Here is a 15,622-nt window from a genome sequence, read left to right as displayed (position 1 = left end):
TCATGAAATGCAGTAATGTACAAATGAAAAAAGTTTAAGCAGCTTCCTCAGATGGGAGGTGTGAAGGTAAGTAGAGAACAAAGCTTTGCTGAGATGTGAATGCTGGGTAGCTAGTAGACTGTTCACTGGCCATGTGATTCACTTCCACATACAAGCTTTGAGAAGTGAAATTTGTATTCATGCTGCTGCAAAATAGTAAACTGTAGTCATTTCAGGGTCATTCAGACTTTCCAGATAATTAAAATGGCAGGCATCAAATCTGTGAATGTCAGGGGTAGGCTGTGCCTAAGCAGTCTTTTTCTTTGAGAAATAATGACTGTATGCATGTATGTTTCAATAAAAGTTGAAGGACATTAAGAAAAGTGTCATATTCATTGTAGAATTTAGCAAAGATTCAAAAGAATACAAAGGGGAAAATAAGCGACCCTTATAATTCTGTCCAGCAGTACCATGGTTAAGAGAATTTTTATTTAAAAACTGATATAAAAGCTGTTTTATAAAAAGGCAGCAGTTGGAAATTTAGAATTATTGTGGATTGTTACTGTTTTAACCCATAGAAGCCATTACAAATAGGCATTAGTTTTAAGGAGAGCTAAAAACAAGCTTTTAAAACCCATATGGAGAGGACTATGTGGGTAGTTCTTTACTAATCCAACGAGGGTTTATAATGTTCCTTCTTTATTAAAACTGGAGGCTGCCCACAGACACGACAGTCTTCTGACTTTCTGATGCAGCTGTGACAGTAAAGCTGCCTCAATGTCTGAGGGGTATAGCAGCAGGTGTGGGCTGTTGAGCTTGTAGCAAGAAAGGGGTGTGAGAACACAAGATGGCTTTGAGAGACAGTTGTGGCTACCATTTTAAAAACCGAATGTTTGAAAAACCAGATTCAGCTTGTATGGCTTACTAATGAATTGTTTAATGAGCCTTTTCTGTCTTCTGTTGTATTTTGGTTTATCATAAACCAGTTATGCATAAATCAGTTATGGGACCACTTACTTAGGTCACCCTTTAAGTTTAAGCCTCTCAAAAGCAATGGAGCAAAACCTGGTTTTCTGTGCCCCTGTAGCTGTGGCACAGAGGCTAATTGCAAGCAGCTAGGCTGAATGTGGACTTCACCCAACAACAAGCCCAACCAAGGTGGCCTGAGGCATATAAAGGGCATGGGACCAAACCGTGCAGCATACCCACAGCAGGCAAAGTAGGTCATTGCAGCTCCCTGTGCTGAAGGCATATGCGGCTTACCCATAATAGGTCACATGTAACCCACACAAAGGACACCCCTGGAGGACCTGGTTTTGGTGACCTGAGGGGGGTGTTCTCTCATACACAAGGCCACCACTTTAAAGACCAGGAGATATAGCTGACCTACCTAATACATAGAAACAAAAACAGAGAGTTATAAAACATGAGTAGAGAGAGGAATATGTCCCAAATGAAAGAGCAAGACAAAATCACAGCTAAATGAAATGGTAATAGGCAATATGCCTAATAAAGAATTGAAAGTAGTGGCATAAATATACTCACTGGACTTAAGAGTGGATGAACTCAGAACTTAAAAATATAAAAACCAGTCAGAGGTAAAGAATTCAATAACTGAAATAAAAAATACATTAGAGGCCATCAACAGCAGATTAGAGGATTCAAAGGAATATAGTCATCTGGAAGAGAGGGTAATCAAAAGCAACCAATCTAAATGGGGAAGAAAAAAAAATGAGAATAGGTTAAGGGACCTCAGTGACATCATCAAGCATAGTGACATTCACTTTATAGAGATCTCAGAGGGAGCAAAGGGAGAAGGAAACAGAAAACTTACTCTAGGGCAGAAGGAAATGGCAAGATGTATTCAAAGTACTGAAAGGAAAAAACCCTGCAAACCAAGAATACTCAATCCAGCAAGGTAGTCATTCAGAATAGGAGGAGAGATAAAGAGTTTCCCAGACAAAAGTTAAAGGAATTCATCACCATGAAACAAGACTTTTAAGAAATGTTTAAGGAATTTTTTAAGTGGAAAGAAGCCATAACTAAAAGGAAATTACAAATGGAAAAAATTTGACAGGTAAAAACAAATATATAGTAAATGTAGTAGATTAATCACTTAATGGAGGTTAACACACAAAAGTAGCAAAACAGATTATATCTACAAAAATCAGTCTAGGGATCAATAAAAAAAGATGCAAAATCTATCATATACATAATATGGAGGGGGAGTAAAAATGTAGTCCTTTTAGAACTTAAGGGACCATCAACTTAATACAGACTGCTAAACACATAAGATGTTATATATGAACCCAAGTGTTACCATAAATAAAAAACCTACAGTAGATACAGATACACAAAAAATAAAGGAATCCAAGCATAACACTAAATAAAGCCATCAAACTACCAAGGAAGAGAGCAAGAGAACAAGAAAGGAACAGAAAAACTACAAAACAACCAGAAAACGGTTCAAAGAATCATGCTTACTTTAAATGTAAAAGGACTAAATGCTCCAGTCAAAAGATACAGGGTGATGAAATGGATTTTAAAAAATCCAACTGTATGCTTCCAAGAGACTCACTTCAGACCTAAAGAAACATACAGACTGAAACTGAAGGGATGCAAACACATATACCATGCAAATAGAAGCAAACAAAACACAACACACACACACACCCGAGGTAGCCACAGTTATATCAGACAAAATAGACTTTAAAACAAAGACTGTAGCATGAGACAAAGAAGGGGACTACATAAAGGGATTGATCCTACATGAAAATACAATTGTAAATATCTGTGTGCCCCAAATAGCATCTCAACACATAAAGCAAATATTCACAGACCTAAAGGGAGTAATTGACAATAGTAATATCAGGGGACTTTAATACCCTACTTACATCAATGAATGGATAGGTTATCTAGACAGCAAGTCAATAAAGAAACAGTGCTTTTGAATGATACATTGGACCAGATTGGCCTAACAGGTATATTCAGAGCATTATACTCAAAAACCAGTAAAATATGCATTATTTTCAAGTGCACATGGAACATTCTTCAGGATAGATCATGGTAGGCCACAAAACAAGTATATTAAAATCATATTAAGTATCTTTTCCAAACATAATGAAACTACAAATTCATTACAAAAAAAAATCTTGAAAAAACACAAAACAGATGGAGAAACAACATACTACTAAACAACCATTGGGTCAGTGAAGAAATCAAAGCAGAAATAAAAAAATACATAGACACAAGTGAAAATGACATTAAGGTCCAAAATCTTCAGGACATAGCAAAAGCAGCTTTAAGAGGGAAGGTAATAGTGATACAGGCATACCTCAAGAAACAAAATTCTCAACCTAACTTACACCTAAAGGGGCCCGAAAAGAATAAATGAAGCCCAAAACTAGAACGAAGGAAATAAAAAAAAAGATCTCTCAAACTAAGAGCAGGTTCTTTGAAAAGGTAATTGATAAACCTTTAGCCAGACTTATCAAGAAGAAGAGAGGACTCCCAGTAAATAAAATCAGAAATGAAGGAGACACAACAAATACAAAGGATATAAGAGAATATTATGCAAAGTTATATGCAACAAATTGAAAAACCTAGAAGAAAGGGGTAAATTCCTGGAAACTTACAATCTTTCAAAACTGAACCAGGAAGAAATAGAAAATTTGAACAGATCAATTACTAGTAATATAATTGAATCAACAATTAAAAAGAAAAACTAACACAAGTCCATGACTAGATGACTTAACATATGAATTCTATCAAGCATTTAAAGAAGAGTTAATACCTGTTTTTCTCAAACTATCCCCAAAAATAGAATAGGGAGGAAAGCTTCCAAATTCATTCTACAAGGCCAGCATTAACCTGATAACAAAACCAGACAAAGATACAAAAACAAAGATACAAAAAACAAAAACAAAACACCAACTATAGGCCAGTATCTCTGATGAACATAGATCCAAAAATAATAAAGTAGTAGCAAAACAAATTCAACAGTACATTAAAAAAAAAACAAAAACACTCAACATAATTAAATAGGATTTATTCCAGGGATGCAAGGGTGGTTTACTACTCGCAAGTCAATCAGTGTGATAGATCACATTAACAAGAGAAAGGACAAAAACCATATGATTATCTCAAAAGATGCAGAAAACGCATTTAACAAAATACAACATCCATTCATGATAAAAACTTTCAACTAAGTAGGTTTAGAGGGAATATACCTCAACATAATAAAGGTCACATATACAAACCCACAGCTAACATAGTACTCAATAGTGAAAAAGTGAGTACCTTCCTCTAATATCACGAACAGGACAAGGATATCCACTCACCATTTTTATTCAATATAGTACTTGAAGTCCTAACTGTAGCAGTTGGACAAGAAAAAGAAAAGGCATTCAAATTGGTAAGGAAGAAGTAAAATTGTCATTATTTGTAGATGACATGATAGCATATATAGAAAACCCTAAAGACTCCACCAAAATACTCGTAATGAAGAAGCAGAAAGAAAATCCTGCAGCAAAAAGATACATACCTAGGAATAAATTTAACCAAGTGAAAGATATATACTCTGAAAACTGTAAGACATTGATGAAAGAGATGAAACATGATACAAAGAAATGGAATGATATACCATGCTCATGGGTTGGAAGAGTATTGTTAAAATGTCCATACCACCCAAAGCAATCTACAGATTGAATGTAAATCCTATCAAAATACCACTGGTATTTTTTATAGAAGTAGAACAATCCTAAAATTTGTATGAAAGCACAAAAGATTGCCAAAGCCATCATGATAAAGAATAAAAATGGAGGTATCACAATCCCACACTTCAAAATATACTACGAAGCTACACTAATCAAAACAGTGTGGAACTAGCACAAATAGACTTGGAGATAATGGGACAGACTCAAGAGCCCAGAAATAAATTCACAACTATATGGTTAGGTAATCAACAACAAAGGAGGCAAGAATATACACTGAGAAAAATACAGTCTTTTCCATAAATAGTGTTGGGAAAATTGGACAGCTACTTGCAAAAAAGTGAAACTGGACCACTTTCTTACACTATACACAAAAATAAACTCTAAATGGATTAAAGACCTAAATGTAAGACCTGAAACCATAAAACTCCTGAAAGAAAATACAGAGTTATCTCTTAGACATCACCCTTAGCAACATATTTATGGATAGGTCTCCTCAGGCAAGGGAAACTAAAGCAAAAATATACTAATAGGACTACATAAGATAAAAAGGTTCTGTACAGCAAAGGAACCAACAGAACAAGAAGGCAGCCTACTGAATGGGAGCAGATATTTGCAAATGATAAATCCCATAAGCGGTTAATAGCCAATACACATACACACACACACAAACTTGACAGCAAAAAAATCCAAGTAAAAAATCAAGATGAATAGACATTTTTTCAAAGAAGACATACAGATGGCTAGACATGAAAAGATGCTCAACATCACTAATCAAGGAAATGCTAATCAAAACCACAATGCGGTATTACTTTATACCTGTCAGAATGGCTAGTAGCAAACAGAAAAGAAATATCAAGTGTTGGCAAAGATGTGGAGAAAAGGGAATCCTAGTGCACTGTAGGCAGGAATGTAAATTGGTGCAACCTACTGGGGTAAGCAGCATGGAAATTCCCCCCAAAAAAATTAAAAATAGAAATACCATATTATCCAGTAGTTCCACTGCTGGGTATTTATCCAAAGAAAATGAAAACACTAATTCCAAAAGATATATCCACCCCTGTGTTTACTGCAGCATTATTTACAATAGCCAAGATGTAGAAGCAACCCAAGTATCCATCAGTAGATGAATGGATAAAGAACGTGGGATAGATATACATGATGTATATTAGTCATAAAAAAGAATGAGATTTTGCCATTTGGGACAACATAGATGGACTCAATAAGGAAACATTGGCCTTAAATGACACATTAGACCAGATGGACTTAACAGGTATGTACAGAACATTTCATCCAAAAGCAAAAGGATGTACATTCTTCTCAAGTGCACATGGAACATTCTCCAAGATAGATCATCTGTTAGGCCACAAAAGAAGTCTTAATAAATTTAAGAGGATTAAAATCGTATCAAACATCTTTTCTCACCATAGGAGTATGAAACTGGACATCAATTATGAGAAGAAAACTGGAAAATCCACAAATATTTGGAGATTAAATGACATGCTACTGAACAACCAATAGGTCAAAGAAGAAATTAAAAGAGAAATTTAAAAAATGCCTTATGACAAATGAAACTGGAAACAAAACATACTAAAACTTAAGGGCAAAAGCAGTTCTAGGAGGGAAGTTCATAGTGATAAATACCTACACCTCGAGAAACAAGAAAAATCTCGAATAAACAAAATAACTTTACACTTAAAGGAATGAGAAAAAGAACAAAGACCCAAGTTAGTAGAAGGAAGGAAATAACAGAGATTGGAGAGGAAATAGATGAGACTTTAGACAATAGAAAAAAATCAATGAAATAGCTGGTTCTTTGAAAATATAAAATTGACCGACCTTTTGCCAGACTCATGGAGACAAAGACAGGACTCAAAATCTGAAAGGAAAGAGGAGACCTTACAGCTGATACCACAGAAATGCAAAGGATCCTAAGAGACTATTACGAACAGTTACACACACTGGACAACCTAGAAGAACTGGAAAAATTCCTAGAAACCTACAACCTACCAAGACTGAACTATGAAGAAACAGAAAATGTGAACAGACATTACTAGTAAGGAGATTGAATCAGTAATTGAGAAACTCCCAACAGACAGAAGCCAGGAACTATATACAACTTCAGTGATGAATTCTTTTGAACATTTAGAGAATTCATACCAATCCTTCTCCAACTTTTCCAAACAATAGAAAATGAAAGAACACTTTTTTTTAATGTTTATTTGTTTTTGAGACAGAGCAATAGAGCAAGCAGGAGAGGAGCAGAGAGAGGGAGACAGAATCCTAAGCAGTCTCCATGCCTTCAGCACAGAGCCCAATGCGGGGCTTGAATATTCGAACCATGAGATCATGACCTGAGCTGAAACCCAAAGTCAGATGCTTAAGTGATTGAGCTGCCCTGTCGCCCCAAGGAGAGAACACTTTTAAATTCATTTTACAAGGCCATGTTACAATGGCCTTGATACCAAAGACAAGGGCACCATAAGAAAAGCTGATGTTCCTGATTAACATAGGTGCAGAAATCTTCAACAAATCATTAAAAAAGTGAATTCAACAATACTGTTGACCCTGGAATAACATGGGTTTGAACTACACAGGTCCGCTTATATGTGAATTGTTTCAATTAATACAGTATAGTACTATAAACGTATTTTCTCTTCCTTGTGATTATTTTTAAAGCTTATTTATTTTGAGAGACCAAGCATGTGCGTCCAAGTGGGGGAGGGGCAGAGAGAGGGAGAGAGAGAATTCCAAGCAGGCTCCTTCCTGTTAGCACAGAGCCCATCATGGGGCTTGATCCCACAAACCCTAAGATCATGACCTGAGCTGAAATCAAAAGTTGGACACTTAACAAGCCCAGGAGCCCCTTCCTTGTGATTTTTTAAAATAACATTTTCCTTTTTCTTACTTTACTGTAAGAGTATCATATATGATATATATAACATACAAAATATGTGTCAATTGTGTTATTAGGATTCTGGTTAACAATAGCCTATCAGTAGTTAAGTTTTGAGGGAGTCAAAAGCCATATATGGATTTTTTTTTAATACATGGATTTTCAGCTGCACAGGGGATCAATGCCCTGAATCTCTGTGTTGTTCAAGGGTCAACTGTACACTAAAGGTTCATATACCATAATCAGGTAGGATTTGTTCCAGGGATGCAGGGAAGGCTTAACATCTGCAAGGTAGTCAGTGTTATACAACACATTACAAAATGAAGGATAACAATTCTATGGTTATCTCAGTAGATGCATAAAAAGCATTTGGCAAAATTCAACACCCATTTATGATAAAAATTCTTAAAGTGGATATAGAGGGTACTTTCCTCAACATAGTAAAGGCCATATAGGACAAGCCCACAGCCTAACCTAATACTGAATGGTGAAAGCTGCAAGCCTTTCCCCAGAGCAGAGAATAAAACAGGGATGTCCATTTTCACCACTTCTATTCAATATAGTATTGAAAATCCTCACCAGAGCAATTAGGCAAGGGAAAAAAAAGGCATCCTATTTCAAAGATGACACAGAATTATATATAGAAAAACCCTTAAGATTCCACCAAAAAGCATATTCAAGTTTTAGCATCAAAATCATTATAGCAAAAAACTATTGCACTTTATACACTAATAATGAACTGTCAGAAAGATAAAATAGTCCCTTTACAGTTGCATCAGAAAGAATACCTAAGAATAAATTTAACTGAGGTAAAAGACCTGTACAATGAAAACTGTAAGAATGAAGAAAGAAATTAAAGGATACAAATAAATGGAAAGATATACCATGCCCATGGATTGGGATAATTAATGTTGTTAAAGTGTTCATATTACCCTAAGCAATCCCCAGATTCACTGCAACCCCCATAAAAATTCCAATGGTATTTTTCACAGTAGAATAAATAATCCTAAGATTTGTGTGGAACCACAAAAGACCCCAGATAGCCAAAGAAATTCTGAGAAAGAAGAAGGAGGCATCACACCCCTTGATTTTTTTTTTTTTTTTTTTTTTTTTAGGTTTAGTCATTTGTTTTGACAGACAGAGTGGGAGAGCAGGAGAATCCCAAGCAGGCTCCACAGTGCCATCATGGAGCCCGATGCGGGGCTCAAACTCACAAACTATGATATCATGACTTGAGCTGAAACCAAGAGTCATATGCTCAACCAACTGAGCCACCCAGGTGCCCCACACTCCTTGCTTTTAAACTAAATTACAAAACTATAGCAGATCAAAACAGTATGGTTTTGGCATAGAAACAGACATATTTATCAGTGGGACAGAATAGAGAATCCAAAAATAAGTCCATACATACATGGTCAGTTTACAACAAAGGAGCCAAGAATATACAAGGGAAAGGATGGTCTCTTCAATAAATGATGTTGGGAAAACTGGACAGTCACATGCAAAAGAGTGAAAGTGGACTACTTTTTTTTAACTCAAAATGGTTTGAAGACTGGAGCCTAGGACCTGAAACCATGAAGATCCTAGAAGAAAACATAGGAGGTAAGTTTCTTGACATAGGTCTTGGCAGTGACTTTTTGAATCTGTCTCCATAAGCAAAGGCAACAAAAGGAAAAATAAGTAAGAGGGATTACTTCAGAGGTGCCCAGGTGGCTCGGATGGTTAAGCATTTGAGTCTCGATCTTATCTTAGGTCTTCATCTCAGGGTCATGAGTTCAAGCCCTGCATTGGGCTCCACACTGGGCTTGAAGCCTACTTAGAAGAAGAGGAATAACTTCAAACCAAAAAGCTTCTGGACAGTAAAGGAAATAAGATAAGAAGGCAACCTACTGAATGGGAGAAAATGTTTGCAAATAATATTTGGTAAGGGGTTAATATCCAGAATATATAAAGAACTCATATAATTCAATAGCAAAACAACAACAAAACAACAACCAGTTCCATTTAAAAAATGGGCAGAAGATCCTAATAGACATTTTTCCAAAGATAACAGATGGCCAACAGCTATATGAAAAGATGCTCTACGTCACTAATAATCAGAGAAATGCAGATGGAAACCACAATGAAGTATCACCTCACAACTGTCAGAATGGCTGTTATCAAAAATATAAGAAATAACGTGTCGGCAGAGATGTGGAGTACACTCTGGTCAAAATGTGCACTGGTGTAGCCACTATGGAAAACAGTATGGAGGTTCCTCAAAAAATTAAAGTAGAACTACCAGATGACACAGCAATTCCACTTCTGGGTATTTTCCCAAAGAAAATGAATATACTAACTTGAAAAGATATAAATGATCCCCATGTTCACTGCAGCATTATTTATAATAATCAAGATATAGAAGCAACTGTTACATGAATGGATAAAGACAACATATTTATACAATGGAATATTTCAGCCATAAAGAATGAAATCTTGCTTGCCATTTACAACAACATGGATGGAACTCAAGGGCATTATGCTAAGTTAAACAAGTCAGAGAAAGACAAATACCTTATGATCTCACTTCTATGTGAAATCTAAAAAAAAAACAAACAAAAACAAAAACAAAAAAACACAACAAACCAAACCAACAACAAAAAATCCAAGCTCATAGATAACTGAAAAGAAATTGGTAGTTACCAGAGGTGAGGGATGGGGGGTGGGCAAAATGGGTGAAGGGGATCAAAAAGTAGAAACTTGCAGTTAGTAAGTCATTGGGATACAATTTGAGCATGTTGACTACAGTTAATAATACTGTATTGTATGTTTAAAAGTTGCTAAGAGAAATCAGAAGTTCTCACCACAGGAAAAAAAATTAAACTATGTTACGTATGGTGATGGATATTAATTAGACTTATTGTGATCATTTCACAGTACAAATATTGAATTATGTTGTGCAGCTGAAAATAATATGTGCCAGTTATACCTCAAAAAAATCCCACAAAGAATGCATGGTCCCCTTTTCCACACATTGGCCCGTGCACTCCCAGGCTCTTCCTTATACTGTCTCATGGAAGCCAGCATGGACTATGACCTGAAAACTCTTGAGTACAGAGACCAGTGTCCCTTTTCCTTATATAGATAGGTTTGTGCTTGCTACCCAACTTTTCAAACATTATATTGTTTAAAGATGCATATGTGCATATATGTGGTCTAGAGAGGCAAGCAAAAAGACAGTACAGAATTCAGGATGATAGCTATTTCTAGGGGGAAATACGGGGTTTGTGAGTAGGAAGATACAGGAAACTCCTAGCAGGGCTCCCACACGTGGCCGTTTAGGTCGTTCACTGCAGAACTCTAGGGGAAGCCGTATATATACATAAAGTCTGGCTCCTCCAGTACTAGAGAGAATCCATTTTTTTTACCTGAGGGCTGGGTACAGGCATTCATATTCTTCTCTAAAAAGAATATTATTTCTCTACAGAACAACACATACCTTACTGATTACAATAGGAGTTGGCAAACTTTTCCTATAAAAGGCCAGATATAAATATGTTAGGCATTATTGCACAGAAGTTCTGCATCCCAACTACTTAGCTCTGCTGTTAAGTGTACAAGCAGTTACAGATGATATATAAATGAGTGGGTGTGTCTGTGTTCCAAGAAAACTTTATTTACAAAACCAACTAGCTGGATTTGGCTTGGGGCTGCAGTACGCCAAACCCCAGATTACACAGTTAAACCTTTAAAAGAAAAAAAAACAACTATCTGTGGTTTGTCTAGTGGATTCAGAGTAGAGCCTGGAACAAAGGATTCACTGGAGGTATAGTAGGAAGGTCATTAATGTCGTTTCCTGCAATCCATGTTTTTAAGTAAGTTACGACTGAAAATGTTGGATCTGACTTTGTCCAACTATAATGTAAGACATTGAGAGAAAGTTGCTGCTCAAACGTGGATTTAAGGAAACCATTTTCATCAAAATGATCCAGACTAATTCTTCATTAAAAGCAACAAACCCAATAACCGTATCACCTGTCATTAACTGATCACTACCAGATGTCAGACACGATGGCCAGGAACTTCACACGTTATTTTCCTCACAGCAGTTCTTCAAAGTGGGTTTGTTTGGGGTTTTTTGGTATCCATTTTGCAACCAAGAAAGGCTAACTTTTCCAAGGTCACAAAGCTAATAAAGCTGAGATTTGAGCCATAGTTGTCCAGCTTCAAAGTTCAGTCTGTTTTCTACAGCACACTGTCTCTATAGAAGGCTTTCTGTTTTAATGTCGCCAAAATCAATTTGGTTTTAGATTGTCTTCGCAGTTTTACTGACTTAGAAGAACTCGATGAGACAGAGTTATATATGTGCCACAAATGCAAAAAGAAACAAAAATCCACTAAAAAGTTTTGGATTCAGAAACTACCCAAGGTAAGCATGGAGTTTCAAATTATGCAATTTTGAGGGGAAAAATGTTTATGATTGATGAGAAGACAAATTATTTTTGTAACTTTAGCCTATGTGATCTATTCTATATTGGTCTCTAGAGTTTTCAGCAAGAGGTAAATAAACCCTTTGAGAATGTATAATTAATGTGTCCTGATCACAATTTCCAGTATGTGGAGAGGATGGTTTCCTATCACACCACTGCTAAGCAGCCAGCTGGGTGTCCTACAATTCAGTGCAACTCTGACACTGTCAAAGCCGGTGATAGTGATCAGATTCCACAGGTTCAGGGCTCCGTTCCATAAGACTACCTCTGCTTCAGAAGCCCAGCAAATGCATCTTGTTACTTTATGCTTCTGCCCAACAGTCTAGACATGTATATGAGGAGATGCATAGGGCAGGGTCTTGAACAGAGGAGCTTCTGTCCTTGTGGAGTTTGGGCCTGGCACAGTAGCACTTTGAAGTGTTCTGGTTCCCCATCTGGAAGCTCTCCAAACCTCTCCTTTAGGATTTTTATGGAGCCTTCATTACATAGGCATGGCTGATTAAGTCATTGGCTGTTGGCAGTTGTTCAACTTTCAGCCCCTCTGCCCTACCTGGAGAGTTGGGTTGGGGAGACTGAAAGTTCCAATTCTGTAATCACATGGTTGGACCCCTGGCAACCACGCCCGATCCTTTGAGTCAGTCAACAAGTTACCTTATTGGCATAACAAAGACACCTATATGGCCATCCCTTTGGAAATTCTAACAGTTTAGGAGCTGTGTGGAAATACATATATAATATATATACTATATAAGTCTAGTTAAATATATAACATTATATAAAGTATATATAATTATTTTAGAAAATACATAGTGTATATATATAATATATATATATGTATATAATATATATATGTGCATATTAGGTCTTAACCTCCTTTCCATACAGCTCCTAAACCCTTAGCATATATATTTTCTAGTTTTTATTTCCAGTCAGTTAACTACAGTGTTGTATTAATTTCAGGTGTTATATTTATTATAAATCACAATATCATAATAAGGTATGTGGAAGAAAGTACTATCAAGGTTCAAAAAAAAAAAAAAAGAACTGATAGGCCACCTAAAATATTACTGAGAGGTATTAGTACCAAGTAGCTAATTTTACTGAAAGGGAAATTACGTGTTTTTGGTTTTTTTTACAATCTTTGTCCTTATCTCTCATCCAGGTACTATGCTTACATCTGAAACGATTTCACTGGACTGCATATTTAAGAAACAAAGTTGATACCTATGTAGAATTTCCATTGAGAGGCCTAGACATGAAATGCTACTTACTAGAGGTATGGTAAATTAATTACCTTTGCTAGGAGGTGCTAAGATGGCTTTTCAGTAAAATTAAGTCTTCACATTGATAGGAGCTAGGGTGTCATTGACCCCTGCTCCTAACTCAGTCCTGGATGTCTTCTCCCTTGTTCTATAGCCTGAGAACAGTGGCCCGGAGAGCTGCCTGTATGACCTTGCTGCTGTGGTGGTGCACCATGGTTCTGGGTAAGTGTGTCAGTGGCTTTTCTTATGGTTGGTTTTCGAAAAGCACAGCAAAGGGGCACCTTGGTGGCTCAGTCAGTTAAGCTTCCAGCCTCAGCTCAGGTCATGATCTCACAGTTTGTGGGTTCGAGCCCCGCGTCAGGGTGTATGCTGATAGCTCAGAGCCTGGAGCCTGCTTCTGATTCTGTGTCTCCCTTTCTCTCTGCCCCTTCCCCACTCACACTCTGTCTCTGTCTCAAAAAATAAGTAAACGCTAAAAAAAGTAAATAAAAAGCACAGCGAAGACCTGCAATTTTGCACCACTCTTGATCATTCTCCGTCAACTCCTTAAAAATGGTTTCAGATACATAACACAGGTGAGGTAGAACTTTCTTTCAGTCGTGGTGTCAAAGAATGTTCTGGAGAGGATGTTGTGAAGTTAGAAGAAAAGGCACATGAAAGCAAAATGGAGAAGGGTTCATTTGAGCTCAGCATTGAGAACCTATTTGTCCACAAAATCCTCAGCAGGCTTTACTCCAAAGTTGTTTATTTCCTTTGCCATTTGACTTTTAAATTGGGGGAAAATGGGAAATTATTTGGAGTAACTTACTTCATATCATCTGTTTAAAGATTTTTTTATTTTATTGAATAATTTTTTTCTGGTAATTTTGTTATTAGTTTATGCTTTCTGATTCCTTGAGAATGGCTATTTTACTTTTAAACATGGACAAACCCCTATCCGTGTTGAGAACCCTTTTCCCTCAGAACTTTGTAGACATTGCTCCCTTGACTTCATCATTCCAGGGCCAAGTCCACTACAGGTCTGATTCTCATCTCTTTATAGGCAACCTTTTTTTACTTACTGGAAGGTTGTAGGATCCTCTCTCTTCGGATTTAAGAAATTATAGTAGATGTATTCCTGGCTTAGTAGTTGATAGGGACACTCTTTGGTGTCCTCAGCTCATGGAAATATTGTTTGTTCCACCCCATTCTCTCCCTGTTACGTGTGTGGCAATCCCTCCGTATCTGCAAAGATACGTTCCAAGACTCCCAAGTGGATGCTTACAATCATAGTAACAAATCCTATATATATACTTTATTTTTTCATGTACATACAGACATACCTATGATAGCTTAATTTGTAAACAATTATAATATTAATTATAATTGTGACAGTGTTAGGTTTCTCTTGACCTTTGGACAATATATTAGAAAGCATCATCTCTTGGACCGCAGCTGACTGTGGTAAACTGAACCGTGGAAAGGGAAACTGAGGACAAGGGGTGACTATTATATAGTGAATTTTCTGGTTCTTTTCCACATTTTAACCGTTGTTTAATGATTTCCATCTCTGTTTCTTAAGACTGCCCTGGCCTATTTTTCCAAATCACCAATTTGGATTTCATCTGTACCCAAATTGAAGATGTCATTTTTAATACCATGGCAATCCCATTTTTCTGGTAACTCCTTTTCCTAACAAACGTTTTTGTTTTATGGTTGCGCTATCTTTTTTAAACCATTGGTATTCATAAGAATTTTTAAAGCTCTTTGGTTTTCTGCATTAAATTTGTTAGTGGTTAATTGCTTGTTCTTCCCAGTACTTTTCTTTCATGCTATGTCCCCACCGCTGCCCCCCCAAGGGTTTGATGATTTGGGGCTATTTAGAATCCTAATAGATGATGAGATTATTATTGATAAATGGTAAGGGTTTCTCTAGCATTTATTAAAAGTGTCTGTTCTACCTGAGGCTTTTCTCTCACCTGGGAGGGCTGACTATAGGGCTGACTGTATGGCTGAGTGGGTGGGTCATGCTGAAAGAGAAAAGCCCTTTCCTGGAAGCAGATTACTTTCTTAAGCTCAGGTTTTTTCCAAGGCTGTGATGGAAATCTGTTCCTCACTTTTCCATGTGTCCATAAGCCTAGACCCATGCTTGTTAGGTTGAGCTCCTTGGCCCCTTTGGTGTTTCCATTAACCCAGTGCTATGTAAACACTGCTTTTAGGTGATGTAAAACATTCAGTTCCTGCTCATTCAATGGCCCTCTTCCCTCTATTTCCAATGCCTGCACATTCATTGTTACTTCCTTGAGTTTTGAGGAACATACACAT

At 36.8% G+C, this 15,622-nt stretch overlaps 1 protein-coding gene and 1 long non-coding RNA gene across 12 annotated transcripts in view; one reads left to right on the top strand and one right to left on the bottom strand.

Moving 5' to 3' along the window:
- LOC109500638 overlaps positions 1-15,622 on the bottom strand; it is a 52,659-nt gene that overhangs the window by 23,846 nt on the left and 13,191 nt on the right. The gene's annotated exons all lie outside the window — the stretch shown is intronic.
- USP3 (ubiquitin specific peptidase 3) overlaps positions 1-15,622 on the top strand; it is a 103,568-nt gene that overhangs the window by 84,042 nt on the left and 3,904 nt on the right. For all 11 annotated transcript variants that reach the window (XM_045059179.1, XM_023255240.2, XM_023255239.2 and 8 more), the window contains 3 exons: positions 11,877-11,995; positions 13,219-13,332; positions 13,473-13,540. In XM_045059179.1, coding sequence (XP_044915114.1) covers positions 11,877-11,995; positions 13,219-13,332; positions 13,473-13,540 — 301 coding nt within the window. The remainder of the gene's footprint in view (positions 1-11,876; positions 11,996-13,218; positions 13,333-13,472; positions 13,541-15,622) is intronic.

Source organism: Felis catus, chromosome B3 (assembly GCF_018350175.1).
Source record: "Felis catus isolate Fca126 chromosome B3, F.catus_Fca126_mat1.0, whole genome shotgun sequence".
Lineage (NCBI taxonomy): Eukaryota > Metazoa > Chordata > Mammalia > Carnivora > Felidae > Felis > Felis catus.
Note: the sequence above shows the minus strand (reverse complement) of the source record. Positions and strands in the feature narration are given on the sequence as shown.